At 39.7% G+C, this 16,622-nt stretch overlaps 1 protein-coding gene across 2 annotated transcripts in view; it reads right to left on the bottom strand.

Annotated features, from left to right (window-relative positions):
* Positions 1–16,339, bottom strand: part of fign (fidgetin) — a 29,147-nt gene extending 12,808 nt beyond the window's left edge. Inside the window, exons 1-2 of one of the 2 annotated variants that reach the window (XM_022218332.2) lie at positions 16,128–16,338; positions 15,167–15,201 (exon numbers count right to left, since the gene is read on the bottom strand). In XM_022218332.2, the coding sequence (XP_022074024.1) occupies positions 15,167–15,191 (25 nt within the window). In that variant the 5' untranslated portion in view covers positions 15,192–15,201; positions 16,128–16,338. Of the gene's footprint in view, positions 1–15,166; positions 15,202–16,127 lie in introns of both variants that reach the window. The other variant, XM_051959139.1, reaches the window with a different exon arrangement.
* Positions 16,340–16,622: the final 283 nt, after the last annotated feature.

Here is a 16,622-nt window from a genome sequence, read left to right on the forward strand (position 1 = left end):
AAATAATGTCATTACAATATCTAATAGCACAGTTTTTAATATCAAATCTGAGCATGTGCATCTAATCTAACATTTACAGGGACAGGATTTACTAATCCTTTATTAGTCTTCAAATTACTCATTAACGTCTCTATGCACGTTTGCATCGTTTAGTTTTCCATATTCTCAACTGTAATGCCTATTTACCAGCACAGTAGACCTTGTCACTGCCAGCTCCAGTCGGGGAGGGCGGCAAACAGACATGTGCTACCTCCTTGACACATAATCACAAAGTCAACTGTTTCTCTTCACCTGCTGGGAGCTTCACCAAAGGCATAGTACAGAGTACGTTCATTCTACTCACTCAGATACACACCTGCTCTGTGCAGACACCCTGATCAACCAGAAAGAGTTGCTGGTGCAGCTTTTGTCGGCCCTCACTGGCTTCCCACATGTAGTCACTGCCAATCATAAAACACGCAGCCACACTGAAGGTAAAACTACCCACGGCCGAGAATTCATTGTTTGTAGTTGGCATAATGTGTGGGTGGTAATTTACACCTAAAAATATCAATCATGTAAAATATTTAAATGCAGTAGTATACTGTACAATGCCACACTTTAGCATACAGATTGAGTTGTGCTATCTGGTGTATATATTAAATAATTTTAAGTTGTTCAACCAGTGGTTGCTCACTAAGCTGTCCATAAGCTTGTTGGATTTACCTTTATAAGCCAAGCATGCTACCTATATTATGCTACATTTTGTGTAGTACCCTATACCTATACATAAATATACCAAAACTATACTAGAACAAACATATTTTGCCTCCTACACCTGAAAACTCTAATAAATAACACAAGCTATTTGACCCATTGTATTCTGAGATTGTCCTTTGGTGTGTGCTAGCTGAATACATGTGAAAATAGTGTGTCTCAACAGTTAACAGTTAACATATTTGAAATTAAATTATCTAAATCTGTTGTGGTAATCAAAACTAGAAGCACACATTGCCTTATTTTTAACAGTCTGAACAGTCATCACTACAGCTTAGACAAAGTGGCCTCAGTACTTCTGATCACCAGTAGTGAGCTAGCATCCAAGTGGTATGTTGAAATTAATTAAAACAGTCATTAAAACCCAACACCTCTCATCCACTGTTTTCAGGCAATTACTAGAAATGTCACCAACCACAGTATTTTCCTGTTTATACTCTGTCACAAAATAGGGCAACAGCATAAGTCTAAAAACTAGACAGGCCTTTTCTTGATGGTTGTGGCAGTGATTTATTTTTTCCACTAAGTACAGCCAAGCATTGGGATTGCTTGGGCTATCGTCAACAGTGTCCCTCACACGGAACCGAGAAGAATAGTTGCTGCAGCTGTTTGGCAGTTTTACAAATGACTGGAATCGGCTTTAATGAAAATCAGAAAGACTCGAATTGTTGACAACCCTGTATGTTGTGTGTGCAAGCAGCTCATTACAGCCCATAGCTATGTTTTGCTGTAACAGCGGCCTCAAGTGAGAAAAAGAGTTCGTGCAGGTGTTATGGGTAGATGGATGGGTCAACAAAACACCGGACTTTAAAACAGAAGATGGGAAGATGGTTGTTTGATTGCTGTGTCTTTGTTTTAACCGTGAGCTTTATATAACCATACTGCATGTTTTTAATTTTAACCATGACAACGAAGGTCTTCTACTTTAACCCAAACCCTAATCTTTCCTTAAGCCGAACAAAGGCTGCTTTCTATGTCTAAAACCTAACCAAACAGAGGCAAGAAGTATCTGTGCTATATTTCCTGCCGATGCTCCTATGGGGATGAATGTAGGAACAAACGACCTATATAGTCTTTCAGGCTGGGGGACTTGTTGCAAAATCATTACTCAAGCTCACAATCCCTCTCTGCACAGCTGCACCCAAACTGTGCGCCATGCAGCCGAGAGAAAGGCTGCCTGCCACATGGTTTCTCTTCTGAGTACAAGCAGGAATCCTCAGTTTACCTGTTTGCTGGCACAGAGCCACTGATGATTTGAATAATTCATCTGAACTGTAATGAGAAGATGTAAATCTTCCCACTCCGAAATCATAATTTCACTGAACAAATGCTCACTTTTGATTTTAAATTGCTTCTTTATTTATTAAATCTACAACTGTGTTCACTTTGAAGGTGTCTGTGTAAATGTGGTTTTTGGAAGTTATGATAAAAAAAAATAAAAAAAATAGACACATTTTGAGTGAATCCCACAAACATTATCCTGGTGCTGTAAATGATATTTAAATCTGTCTTGAAACATCTGTCCAAAAGATCAGTGCCCGTCTGTTTGAAGATATTAATCAGCATTTTTATAAATAAAATATTTTATAACCTGCTTGTACAGATTTTCATCTTCAGTATGGGTTCGGAAAAGTGAGAGAATGTCATAGACTTAATAACGAAGGCAGAAAGTATTGAGAAACAAATTAACACATCATTGGTTTTGGCTGGTAGATGTTATCTGTTGACAACAAACAAAAAAATGCACATAGATGTGTAATTGCTTTTGTCTATATATATATATATACTGAATACAATTTTTGAAAACGTACAAGATCATTTATGTAGATTGATATTATGTTCTATTTTTCTAATTTGCATACACAGGACAGTATCCCAGTTTGATTCAACATAATAAATGTTGCTTCTAAACAATTTCAAAAGAGGATCATATTTTTCTCTTAATGACAACCAAACCTTCAATACATCAGAAGCAAAACTTGTTCATACTTTCCAAGGCATGAAGATGACACCATGTAAACTTTATAGTGATTCTTCTTGAAGATTTACACATTTGAAATTCAAATGTAATAGCATAATGCATTTTTGTTGCATCCTCTGGATATTCTCAAGTCCCTTGAGTTTTTTGGGCTCGCTAATAATAAACTCTGCTAGCTTTAGGGGAACATGTATTTCTTATAGTTCTCTGTAATACAGTAAATAGTGAGGTTGAGAGATTCTCTAAGCTGTCATTTCTTTGTCTCTGCGATGCTCATTAATCCATGACTCTCCAGGCCAAAAGGCCCCTGAGGCTTCAGCTTCCATTACTACTCTAAGTACAGCTAAATCCACACGCATGCTAAACTAACAGCGCTCCACACACAAGTAGAACTTGCACACTGAATAAAACTAAGACAATTATAGGAGACAGCCTTCATAGTGTTCTGTAGTGCATAATACTGATGAATACTCAAATGGCTTGTTAGTTAAAAGAACACAGTCGTTGAACTCAAGCACTGGGTGAAACTTGTTTAACCATCGAGCACATACAGTAGAAGCAGTGATTTTGCAGGCCTCTATGAACTTGGCTACTTTGCCTCTCAAGGGATCACTTACACACTTCAAAAGAGAAGAGAGGCAGATTGTGACCTTGCTACATGAAGGCTCATTGACCAAAAGCTACTCACTAACATCTTCACTCCCCAACGTCCTGTTACTCCAAGGAAGAGTCCAATCAAAGAGGAGCCAGTCGGCGGGGGGAAAAAGTAAACAGGAAAGTGAACATTTCTAGATTTGCGTCACATTTAGCACACCTCGACTTTTCCTGGAAGGCCGTCGTCTCACCACACTTGGAACCAGTCATCTGATTTACAAATCAACAGGCCAAGCCCCATTGGAAATTAACAGATTATCTTGTTCACTGGTCCAATTCACAGCTGTGATTACTTCACACTTCCAACCATTAGACTTTACAGCCGTATTAACCTGGTTAGGACAGGAAAGAAATGACACTGCAAAGAAATCTCATTCTTTATAGTGAAAATTGGGACGTGTGTGTTTTTATCTCTCTTGTGAAATACCAAGCTACGCCATTCACGGAAAGACTGCTGCTTTGTTTCAAATCCTTGGACTGTAATCTACAGCTGACTGAGATCTGCCAGTTGCTTTAAGCCATAGTTTTAAAGCAAATATATGCAATTTGATCCACCAATAATAGAGGACAATTATTGTCCTATCACAAAAGGATTTTTTTTTTCTATGACAGAAGCTCACCTGGTTACAGGATCTGCTTGACAGTTTGAAGAACTAAAGCATTTTTTCCTTGCCATGCGCTTAACATAAATGAATGCCACTGCACTTGTGGAATTCAAAAGCTAAAATTTTTTCTACTCAAGGAAAACCAAAGGCATCTGCTGTTCTATTTACTGTTTCCTACACATTACACTGATTAAAAGTTTAAATTGAACTCTAATTGAAAATAGCCGAGCGAACAGAAAAAGGATGTTTGCCTGTAACTGCTGTCAGCTTTTCGTTGAAGCATTCTGAAGCATTCCGTGGTATCGACTGCAAGTCTCAAAGAAGGTCACTTCTCCAACACAGGCCAGACAAAAGGTGAAATGAGACAACTGAAGCAATCTTAGGTCAATATGAAATAGAAATCTCTCAGCTATACTGTAATAAAGTTACTGAAGTGAAGTAGTGAAGCCATAAAGGGGAACTTTTACAAGGAAAGAGCTGTCTAGGAGATTGGTTCGCCCACTGGCAAACAATGGCTTCTAAGAGCTAAGGTGGCATTGTGAGCACAGCACCACAGAACAGAATTACAGCACTGGTTTTAAAAGTAACTTTGGATTTAAATGGAATTTTGTGACAAAGGCATTGCATGGATTCTACCACATTGTTGTCATATATTCTTAAATTTGTGGCTATAAAGTGACAAAAGAAGGACATCATGTGTATACAGTCTTGGTCTTGGAGGAAAGCATTCTCACAGAAAATACAATGTTTTTTTGTGCCTGTGCTGGCAAATCCAAAGCTAATGTTGTAGGTTTTTTGTGCAGCATTATATTTAGCTTGCTGTATTTGGTGTATTTAAACTTCTGGGTGGAACAAAATTTGTTGATAAACCATGAGCTTGGAAACTGTGTTTAGGAGAATAAGAGGAGGAACCTAACATAATTTGCTCAAAAGCAAACAAATACCGCTGCAATAAAGTAAGAAATGCACTATACGACGCATTTTTCCTGCTAGCATGTTCTAAATGAGAGTATATGCAGGAACACCTGTTGACTGATACACGGAGACCCTGACTGAACCTGCCGTGTGTCCTTTTCATGTGTACAGCGTATCTTATCAAACCAGCAGCATAGATCTGTAATGATTTTTTACAGCTTCTTCATAACCACAGTGGTTGTTCTGTAAGAAGCTGCTGCACAGAATGTTCTGCTTTCGAGGTCCTAAGAAGTGGCCTTGATATAACTTACAGTTTTCAATGTGAAACAACAAAGGAAGAGGAAAATGCTACACTGACTCATAAAGAGCTTGTGTTTTTTTCTTTTTTTAAAAATTGAAGCTAACAAAAAACACACTTGTTTTTGCAATCTGATACCCATTTACATCCAAACCAAAACCTCTGCTGTAAGACGTCTGGACTGTTTATTATTCCGTGGGCTTGCTCCATGAAGCAAGATCATATTCCATTAGTTCACGTATTTTGGATCTACTTAGTTTAGTGAAAAGCCAGAAGCAAATGCATTTTTACATACATTTTGCAGAAGACAATAGCACATTAATATGCCTTTGGACATAAGGCGACTGTAAAGTAAAGGCATTTTGCATGTTGGAAAATTTCCAAATTGTTTTTCATTTATAGCTTTTTAAATTCCATGGGCTCTGTATGTGTCTTCAAAACGCTCAGCTAAGCTACAGAATACAAGCATTTTGTTGCACTGTGGTACTTGATTAAAGCTGAGCCATGCACCACAATTTAAAATGTTCTTTCAAACTTCAAAAGCACAGAATGAAACATGACAACAGGGTTAACACGGTAACATGCAGCAGGAGGTGTCTGTGGTTGCTGCTGCAAACACCTCTATTATATATATGAGTGGATTTAACTGTTATAAAATTCATCCATATGCATGCTCTAGCAGGGCTAAGTGCCACGGTAGTGTAATTTGTACAAATGGCAAAAATGAATGAAAGATGCCAATGTCTAGCTGAAGCAGCTGTACACCACTGTGAGGCAAGAGGATGACAGATTGGACGCCTTCAGAGAGTTCAGTGCTTTGACACAAATGAGAAGAATGCAAAAAGGGACGTGCAACGAAAATGATTCCAGAGCATTCCTTAATAGATTATGAAATGAAGGAAAGAAAAAAAGGTCAATGTGTGTCACAAAGCAATTGTGAAAAATAAATGAGATAATTAATAGAAATTGAGAGGAAGGCATTTCAGATATTTCTCTTTGTTCAACTGACGCCTTTCGGGTATTAGAAATCCATTCCTCGTGTAAGTATGGATGAAGTGCATTTTACACTACAAAGCATAAATGATCACAAACAGAATAAACACAAAACATCTCCTGTATTTCTTTATGTCAGCCTCAATAATGCAGCCCTTTATGCAGTTTAAAGCAATGATTGTTCCACATTGTGCTGTATTTGCATGTTCAGAGTTCAACCAATTAAAAGCTAATTAATTAGACACAATTCTATTAAGAAACAAATCCCACTCATCAATATACACAACCTAGGGTCACCCATTGCTCAAATGTGAATTGGCTCTTTGCACCACATGGACTAGAGAATAGCACAATCGCACTATTGGAGCTCACAATAAACAGTTTGGCAAGGATATATTCAATGGAGCATGAACTCATCAGTGCTGATAGATTTTACTTCCCTGGATAGAAAGCAGAGCTGTCGCTTAGACACACAGCTTTCTCTCAAAATGGTCACGATTTGGAAACTGGTCACGAGTTTGATATCAGAACTCATAAATGACCATATGTTGCTCTATACATAACACTGCAGAAATGCACTGTAGCCATAATTAGCAAATATTGAACTGCCTCTTGTTCATCTCTTTGTTTTTCTAATTGCATTAAAGCAGATTTTTCCTCAAATGTTTTAAGCCATGTAAGAGCAAAACATGAAAAGAGGTTGGAAAAGAAAAGTGTATAGTGCATATCTCCTAAGTGTTGCATAAAGGTGCTTAAAATGAAGAATTTATTTTTAAAAAATCGATTTTCTCCAAAATATTCAAATGGCACAATATGCTATATTGTCTGGGCTCATGGTGACCTGAGGTCTTTCCAAGCGATATTAGCCTGAATAAGGAAATACTTTGTGTGTTCTTTGTTTTATTGTTTTTATGAGCCACTTTTTTGCCTTCATTTTGTCCTAAGATAAAAGTGTAACTACTTTATATGTTGACTTAACAAAAACTGTAACGCTTCATGCTCTGCGATTGCAAGGCTCGGATGAAATCTTTCTAATAATGCTCGGGTGATTCTTAAGTGTACAATTCTTGCGTCTATCATGCATGTGCCAGCTTTCCATCTATTACACTGAATGTTTAAAAGAGGAAAGTAGGCACACGGCCTACTGGCAGAAATATGCAATAAAAAAACATTTACTCCTCTGCTTATTTGTTATGTTTTGCCTTTCTCACAGGTTATGTGCATACTGTTAAATAAATCTGCCTCTGGCTAGTGTGAGTTCCCTTGATGAATTGTGAAGAGCCAGCAGTGAACAGAAAGTATACTCGTCCACTTTGTACAAGGCAATTCGTACAGCCTTGCTCATTTGGGTATGCATGAAATAACAATATCCTACTGGGAGCATTCTGAGTTTCAAACACTTGGGGTCAACTACACGAGCAGATTCCACATGTGCAGCCTGTGGCCACTGAGGTCTGGAATCTACCTCCCTCCTGGCTGGGTGACGTTGCATGTTCTATTTCCAGACCGAGGGTTGAAGTGAGGCTGCAGGGAGTGTAACACTGACCCACATGACCTGTGGCCTAGAAAAGCTGCCTGAAGCTCTGCACACTAAAAACTTCTCACTCCTTTGCTACAGCCTTTCAAAGGCAAACAAAGCCTTTGCGCATAGCATGTGTCTTTTCATGCCAAATGATTTGCATCCTTTTTATTCACATCTTTGACTTGTTGTCACTGTATTCCGCGCTGTTGTGCAGCCTGATGCTCACTCTCTGAAGTCTCAAGTGGGAAGAAAGGAGGGAAGCCGAGGAGGCAAAACTGCTTTACTTTCAGGCCCAGTGTCTACAGGCCACATGTCTCCAGTCATCTGTCACTAGTTTACATACATACTATGACACTTCCTCTCTCTGTGGGAACCCGTTGTCACCACTTGGCCGCCAGCAGAGGCTGACTGGGTGCTAGATGGGTCTCCCCCAGGTACCTCTAGGGAGCCACATTAGGCCTAACTGACAGACTGACAGGAACACACAGACACACAGAGGCAGACACACACATACAGTCCATGCCTTGCCCAAGCGCTCACTCCTCCTACAGTACACCAGCTCACATGCTCCCAAGGCATGGCACACTTTGCATAGAGCAGTGACTTTGCTTTACATCAATTTTTTCAGACACAAAATTATTTTTCACCCCTCTAGCCTCTCCATGCTACATGGAAGTTTTGAAATGAATAATGGAAACAACAGAGCTGAAGACTCATGGGATCCATTTAAAGATGTGGGAGAGGCGATGCAGTCAGGGTTTGGACTGCAGAAACATCACGCTCCAAGTAAATGAATCTACCATTGTTCTGCACTGCATAGAAATGCTGCTATAAACCGTGTGCAGGCCTAATAATGCCAACAATGATGTAATATTAATACATTTTTCCTTTAAATAGGGAGAGCCTAAGAGGAAAACTACAACAATAAACCAACAAAAATATACCTCTAGTTTTTATTTCATCCTAAATGATCTGTGGGCAGATTGAGTTGGACACGGTGCAGCAGCAACCACCTAAAAACATAAAACAGCCCTGTACTCCGCAGATGTAATACTACACTACCCACTGAAATCAAACAGAACACAATGTTATGTTTAGTGCGAGCAACATCCTAGACAGAGCAGCTCAACAAATGGCTTCATTTCCTTTGCGAAAGTGGGAGTTTAAACTATGTTTAGCTTTTCTCAGCAAAACCTTCGTTTGGTATTTCCACCTTGCCTCCCCAGATAGTTGCAGTGGAAGTGAGCGAGAGAGCGTGGGGCAGTCCACTGTAACAGCTATTTTAGACCATGCAAAGTCAACACGACTCCCTGAGGTGATTTCCTGATAATGAACACAAAAGAAGTGTCAGCCCTCATAAAGCTCAGTGATGACGCTGAACTCTTGAGCACTTGTTTTTTTTTTTTTTTTGTGCTCTTAGATTTAAATTAATCTAACACCGGGTAGGCTTTAAGAGGGCCTATCAGATAGGCCGCACGCCAGACAACAAGACTTTTCAATGACTACACACAAGTGAGAAACAGCTTTATGACTTCATGTCTATGTGTGTTCATGTTACAATAATCAATGGACAAACATTTTCTTTCTTTCTTTCCTTTCCCTTCATGTCATGTCTTACTCCTGCACAGACTGCTGTGGTCCCGTCACGGTGTCACTGCAGACACCCGCTGCCGTGCCGCAGCCTGACACCTTAAACCTCCATGGCAGCCTAGACTCGCCCCTCCATCCTCCAGCCCCCCCTTCGTTCCTTCCCTCCACTCACCCTCATCTCCCTCCTCTCCACACCATCAGGCAAACCTCAACCCATCCTCTCCCGTCCCTGGCACTCAAGGGTCCCTCTGCTAGCACCTGGCGCCGAGCCAGCCTGTCAACCAACCGCACTCCACGGAGGATGAATGAATCGCAGAGAACTTTGAGATAACCACTGATAGCTCGCATCTCATCTGATCATCGTTTTAGCTAATTGTCCCAAATTGATATTTGAGACAATTAGCATGGGGTGTGATGAATGGGAGGCAGGGAAACAGTCAAAACATGAACTTTTATATTCAAAGCAAATCCATGCATGCTCTTGAATATAAATGTCAAAGTTAATTCCGGCATGTATTTCAATACATGAATTATAACACTATTATATTGTCATTACTACAATGGCAAAGTGAAATGGTTGTGACACACTGTTATTCTGTGAGACAAATGTATTCAGAATGACAGTTATATTTTTTCATCTCTTGTTAAATTTCAGAGAAGCTACATTTTTATGGAAACACATCAGTGGGATCAGAGTTAGTCAGACTTAATAGAAATAAGGGGTTTAGTTGATTAAAAGAAGTCGGCATCAAGATAAATTTGAGGATTTGTATGGAGACATTCAAGCATTTTCCATTTCAAATAACCTATAATGAAGCTGACGAACGTGGTGAAATGAAATAGTCCTTAAAGGTTGTCTAGTTGCCTGGATTTTCAGTGCAGCTAGAATGATGGCCTCGATTACCAGATTAATCAAACACTGGTTTGTGAGAACACAAGGGGAATTTTAATACAGCAAAAATATTGGGTTTTCTCCTATCCTCTTGTGAAAGGCTTGCTGCTCTCTCGCAGTACAAAACTCCCCAACAGCATGCAAAAAATAAAAATATAAAAAAAACACCTTGGTAGAAGGACAGGAACAAACACCTCTCTTCACCAAGGTTATTCAATGATAAGCAACGGTACTCACGCACACAATGACGGCTCCAAGTGCCAGCTATTTTCAAAAGTCATGGAATTGTAGATTTTTGTTAATCATACTCCTTGAGTGCCGGGTATTCACTGGCTGAGAGTAACAGTGCATTATCTGGCCAAAGAAATAAATTAAAGACGTGGAAGCAGATTCAGTCATAAGGACATAATGTTGTTATTCCTTGTAGATGAATAACATGTTCATGCTGTCGTCTAGCGCTGTCTCCTGCCCACTCCATTCAGACCTTGCTCATAAAGCAACCTATGAATGACATCCTCAGCTAGAAAATACCAAATTTATATTACACATTTTATTAGAAAACACTTTGAAGCGATATAAGGAGGGCTAAATTTAAAAACAAACATATTTCTCTCTAGATTGAAAGGCAAGATTCTAGGCAAATGGCCACGCTGAAATGAAGATTTAAAAATCTTTTTGGTCAGTGAAAAAACTCAAGAATTTTGCATGTCTAATTAAAATGTAAACAGTGTAATGAGGACATCAGTGATTTAGGCAAACGTCTCTCTGGCTGCCACTGGGGGTATGATAATTACAGAGGCAAATCTATGAATGCACATGAATCTCCTACAAGTCCAGATTAAAAGCCTTAGTGCTAAACCTAGTTTAGTACACCTGGGGATTGTCTATTCTAGCCAATCCCCAACAGGCACCAAGCTGCCTCGTCTCCTTATGAGTGCAGAGACACCTCATGTGAAGCAGATGAAACAAAGCCCCTGTTTCAATGTGTTGGAAACGAGAAGAACAAGGAGTTTAAGGCAACAAATGCTGTACTCTGTGTAAATAATACGCCTGGCAATAATGGCCTGAATAAACCAGCCCTGCAACATACCTCATGAAAGTGCTGCTATTATAATCAGTCATTCAGTGAACCCTGAGCTCTATAAGCACATTATACTTTATGGTATGGTTCATAATGACATTATGGGATGTATGTGTGAGGGATTAGTTTCCTTAAAAAAAGAAATTAGAAAGAGAACAAGGCATTGTGTCCACCCTCAATCTGGTACAAAGAAAAAACAGACAGGCAGACCAGCATGCACACACACACACACACATACAGCTCACAGCCACACACACACAATCACTAAACATCTCTGCACATAATCCCTTAAATATTTAAAAACAACAACAACAACAACAACAAAAAACAATATGAACTTGAATAAAACCAAAGAAATCCAAAGAGCTACAGGAATTACAGGCTGCAGTAAAATAGGCTCCAAATATCCGCAAGGTCTTTCAGTATTCAACCTGCATTGCTATATCCACTGGAATCTGCTAAACTAAATTAATCTGTGAGTATTTTGTCAGAATTAGAACAAAAAAAAATGACATGACAAACCCGTAGCTGGGAGACATATGAAGGGTAAGAACAAGCAGCCATTGGTAGACACATGCATTTTAGAAAATGTCTATGCCATATGCTGTCACTCAGAGGAGAAAAAAAAAACAAGTCTGAGCAGACAGTCACTGTGTCTAAATGAGATGGTAGGAGGAGGAGGAGGAGGGAAGAGAAAGGGAGGATGTCAAGGATTCATGGTCCTTCATCTTTGCAGTAGAGCAAACACGTCCCTCAGTATAGCAACAGACAGCTGCCTCCACCTTCTAATGCAGTCCAACTTAAATCACTGCAAGAATTGTCAGCATAGAGAGAAACACACAAAGATAACATAGCAAGCTGCCATGAGGGAAACGACAGAGATGTGGATACAAGAGAGGAAGAGGAATAGAGAAAGAGACAAAGAGAGAGAAGAAGGGAGGGAGGGGGGGAGACCCGTTGAAAGAGTGGAGTTTTTTCGTCCCTTTTTTTGCTGGAGCCTGACTCCGTTGGGGACTCCCTCGCTTCTTTATATGAAAAACAGGAAAGACACCGCTTAACATATTTGCTTAAATGGCAATCCTGCACTGATCTGGTACAATATAGTCAAGGGGTTGGATGGGATTTCTTGTAGTTACTGACAAATAGATCCATGTGTAAAGATGAGCATTTCATCTATTTACAAAAGCCCTGCAGACATCCCAGGGGGTGTTTGCACAGAGTCAGCTCAAGGTATTCAAGAGCTGCCTTAATTGTCTTCATTTGTGCACGTATAAAGTGTCAGTTCTGTCGCATAGCACTTCCCTAAAGTAATGTTTTAAATCGGGCTGTCGATTTCAATGATCACTTGTGGTGTTACACACTTCAGATTATGGACAGAGCATTTAGAGAAGCTCATCTGCTTCACAAGGACACATGACACACCATCAAGTCAAAGATTTCTCTAAGACGCCCATCTTCAATAATTTCTGCATTATGCGTGGGTAAATCAGTAATTAAGCAACCTAACAATGAATCACAGACTGTGCGTTATAATCATCATAACAGCAATAAACACTAAATTCCTGGAAGCCTATTTTGATTTATGTGGTGCAGCTACAACACACAAACAAGAGCGTACAAAGTAGCATTATACCAAGAAAAAAATATATTTTAAAGTGTAATTTCTTTTTGATAAAAATCTAACTACTAGAAAGGTGCACTGATTGCGCAGTGGAAAATAAATCTTCTGCTTTGTCCACCATCAACAAGGGATCCTTTGTCAATGTAACACAACAAAATACAACAAGAATATTTTTTTTGCAAGCCAACGTCACTGGAAAATAGGTGGACGCAATTACTTGACTCCACACAACTTCTTGCTATTATTTACACTCACTCTTAAACGTGTGAACATGTGTGACACACAGTGAAGGGGGTGATGAAAACAGGGGGGTCAGCATCTGTTGTAAAATTCAGCTGCAGAGATTTATGTCAAGCAGCAGCTCAGATTGTTATCATAAGTGCTATCCTATCAGAAATAAACAGAGCTGTCAGCTTCTTTTCATGCACGCTGGAGGTGTCTGGGGTTAAGTAAGGATCTGCAAGAATCGCCTAACACACTGCAGGAGCTCAGACATGGAACCCTTCTGGAGTTTGAACTCTGATAAATATGCTCAGGTAGTATTTAATAATTAGGCTATTAGAGATCAAAGATTCAGGAGGATGGTTTGATAATGACAAGATGATGTTTTGCAATTTATCAACCTGCTCTCATAACTGAAACCTGAAACATAATCTCTAGTAAAATTAGCAGTGAACATATGGCAGTATGAAAATTCAAGCGTTATGTTTTTGTAAAAAAAAAAAGAAAAAAGTTCTCAATTAAATAATGCAACTCCATAAATGAAATGGCACATGTGAAGAGCCCGTGCACGGTGTTTAAGTTTTACAGCACGAACGGTGGAAACAAATTAAAGTGTGATTTATTGCTCCAGTCAATTTGTCATCTTACTCAGTGTTCATGTCTGAGCAGCTCAAATCAAAATTCACTGAAACAAAAGTCGCCGGCACACATGCATGTGGGGCACAGATATGAAAAAACAACCAAACCTGACCGACGAATTTAATACCCACTTTACAAAAACACATTACAACCAAACACTCCAACATAATGAAAACGGTAGTAATGTACATTTTTTCCACTGAGTGACGGATGCTGGAATGCTGTTATTTTTGAAGAGGAGTGAAAACATACTTCAGCTCACTGCTGATGATGTTAATTTCCTCTCAAAGCAAAACATGCAAATGAAATGTGTGAACACAATTAAGTAAATTGTTCTATGGAGGTGGGAAGGGTTCACTTAGGACAAAGTGTTTGCAAAAGAGAGACAGCACACAACTTGTTACTTCTCCTGACTTTGTGTCCATTTGCTGGCTTGTCACAAATCATTTCCACTGCAGCATGAATAACAGCTATTTCTGACGTTGCCTTTGAACTAATTTTTGACCGGCTGGTGTTTTTTCACTTGTGAAATGTTATTGAGTGTGACGACCAAATAAAAAGCACATGTGTGTGAATTTTCCTAAAAGCTGTTCTGCATCGCATAAGTTGTTTGACAAACTACCAGCACAATAATAATTTTGTACTAATATTGTAAAATTGACAGATTACTGCAATTCTGTATTTTGTTTAGTTTTGTAGTTACTTTTCACCTATCATTCATATCAATAATTAGTGAAAAAACAAAGGCATATTTATGATGCAACCTGTAACTATGACACTGATTTTATTATTCTCATATTTTTTAACATTTAAAAGAGCTCATGAGCTACTGTCACATTCCAATTTTCATAATAGACAGTTTTCAATTCCTTTGAGGGTAAATATTTAATTCAAGGCTAAATTCTGACATAGAAACAGACTGAACACTTAGTAGGTTTTCAATTTGAACCCCTAATGAAAATGTGCAACCCTTTTAAATTCACAGTCATTGTCTATTAAGCAAAATAGTCATACTGGTAAGAGTCACGCATGCAAAAAATATATATAAGAAAGCAGTGCAATGAGGAGGGAGAAAAAGAAAAAAGAAACTGCACATAAAGAATGCCAGTTACAGAAAGCAAATTAAAATGGGGGCAAATTCCTCAACCTTCACAAGGTGCTTTGAAATTAATTGATAACGCCACTTGTATGAAATTAATCACACAATGTACCCTTATCTCTCAAGTGTGCCCATTACAATTAATTTAACCCAAATCAAGTAAACTTCTGAACATGAACCAATGCATGCACAAGAGGGAGGAAAAATAAAATACATTCCTTCAATGACAGCTCTTTACCCTCCCCCAGATGCGACAAATACAAAAAAATAACATTAAAAGATAATTACAAATTGCACATACCATAAATACTGGTGCTAGTGATCATGTCTTCAAGCCTAAAAACAAGAGGAGAGGGGAAAACAGCAGAATCGGAATTTTCACGAGGAGGAATTCCAAAGGTTGTTTCTCATAACAGGCACTTTTTTTTCTTCCTCAGCTATCGGATTTCACAACTTTACGCACGGTCTCTTGTTCCGTCCTCGGGTGTTCATTTAGGCAGAGTAATTAAGGAATATACCATTAAGGCAAAACGGGAAAAAAACGGGAGCTTGCGGGTGGAATCTATGTGTATATACGAAGCAAAAAAAGCCCTGCACGGAGACGAGAGAGCCACACAGGCGGCTGGAGCCTGTCACTTCTTGCGCGAATTGGAACAAGAGAATAGGAAGCATGTGAGCGACTGTAGATGACATAAAACACACATTCTTCATGCCGCCCATTAGAGGAAGAGGCTAAAGCAGCGTGATGCCCCCCTCCCTGTACTTTTAAAATAGATTACTTGCCAGCAGTTGTCCCACTAAGAGCGCAATGACAACCCATCTATTAACCTCCCCGCCTGCGGTTATCGTGGCAAGTTTTATTCCGGCTGACATGCAAAAAGAAAAAAGAAGAAAAAACGCAAAACTTCTCGTTGCAAAAGGAAAGTTATTTAGGATCCAGCCGCGTGTGCAACCTTCAAACTAGTTCAATATTAATTTGCAAATTTGCTCGGCAGCCTTCATTTAGTATATTCCCCCCCTCAAAGCGGTGACAAGTAAATTTAGGCATCGGGAGAAAAGGAGCAGGATGAGCGGCCACACTGACTGACTGGCTGCAGCTCTGTGATGCGCGACATCGTTCCTCTCTCTCGCTGCGAGCGCGTATACGGAGCTGCTCCGTTTCTCTTTTTTAATTGTTCGCATCACCGCCGCACACACGCACGCACGCACACACACACACACACACACACCCGCACACACAGACACACTAATCGGACACTTACCTGTGTTAGTTGACAGGGCAGCGTCAAGGTTTATAGTACCATCGATCCGGCCAGTGCGCAGATGAATGGCTTGCTCGGGTTACGCGTGGCTGCTCACCATTTGAAACCATTCCAAGTTAGAGAGGGGAAGACTGACCACAGCCTCTGCCATGTTGGAATTCCAAACCCTGGACAGCTGCTCCACTGACTGAAGGCTGCACGCTGCTCACTGCGCATGTTCTCTCCGGCGAGAGCCAAATTCAAAGAGAATCAACCCTAATGAGCAGCAGTTCACAAGTAGCCTATCATGGCAGCATTTTGCTTTAGGCAATTTGACGCATTAACTATCTAATTGTACTGTCTGCAAGCACTACTTGGAACTGCCTTCCTCTGCCTTGTACTGTATATATACACTGCTGGGAGCTGTGTGAGGTGCCCTCGCGTGCTTGTTTGTTTGTGTAAGACAGTGGTTTCTATATTTTATATCCATCTGTAGACATGTTGTGCCATTTTCCA

Source organism: Acanthochromis polyacanthus, chromosome 14 (assembly GCF_021347895.1).
Source record: "Acanthochromis polyacanthus isolate Apoly-LR-REF ecotype Palm Island chromosome 14, KAUST_Apoly_ChrSc, whole genome shotgun sequence".
NCBI classification, from domain to species: Eukaryota; Metazoa; Chordata; class Actinopteri; family Pomacentridae; genus Acanthochromis; species Acanthochromis polyacanthus.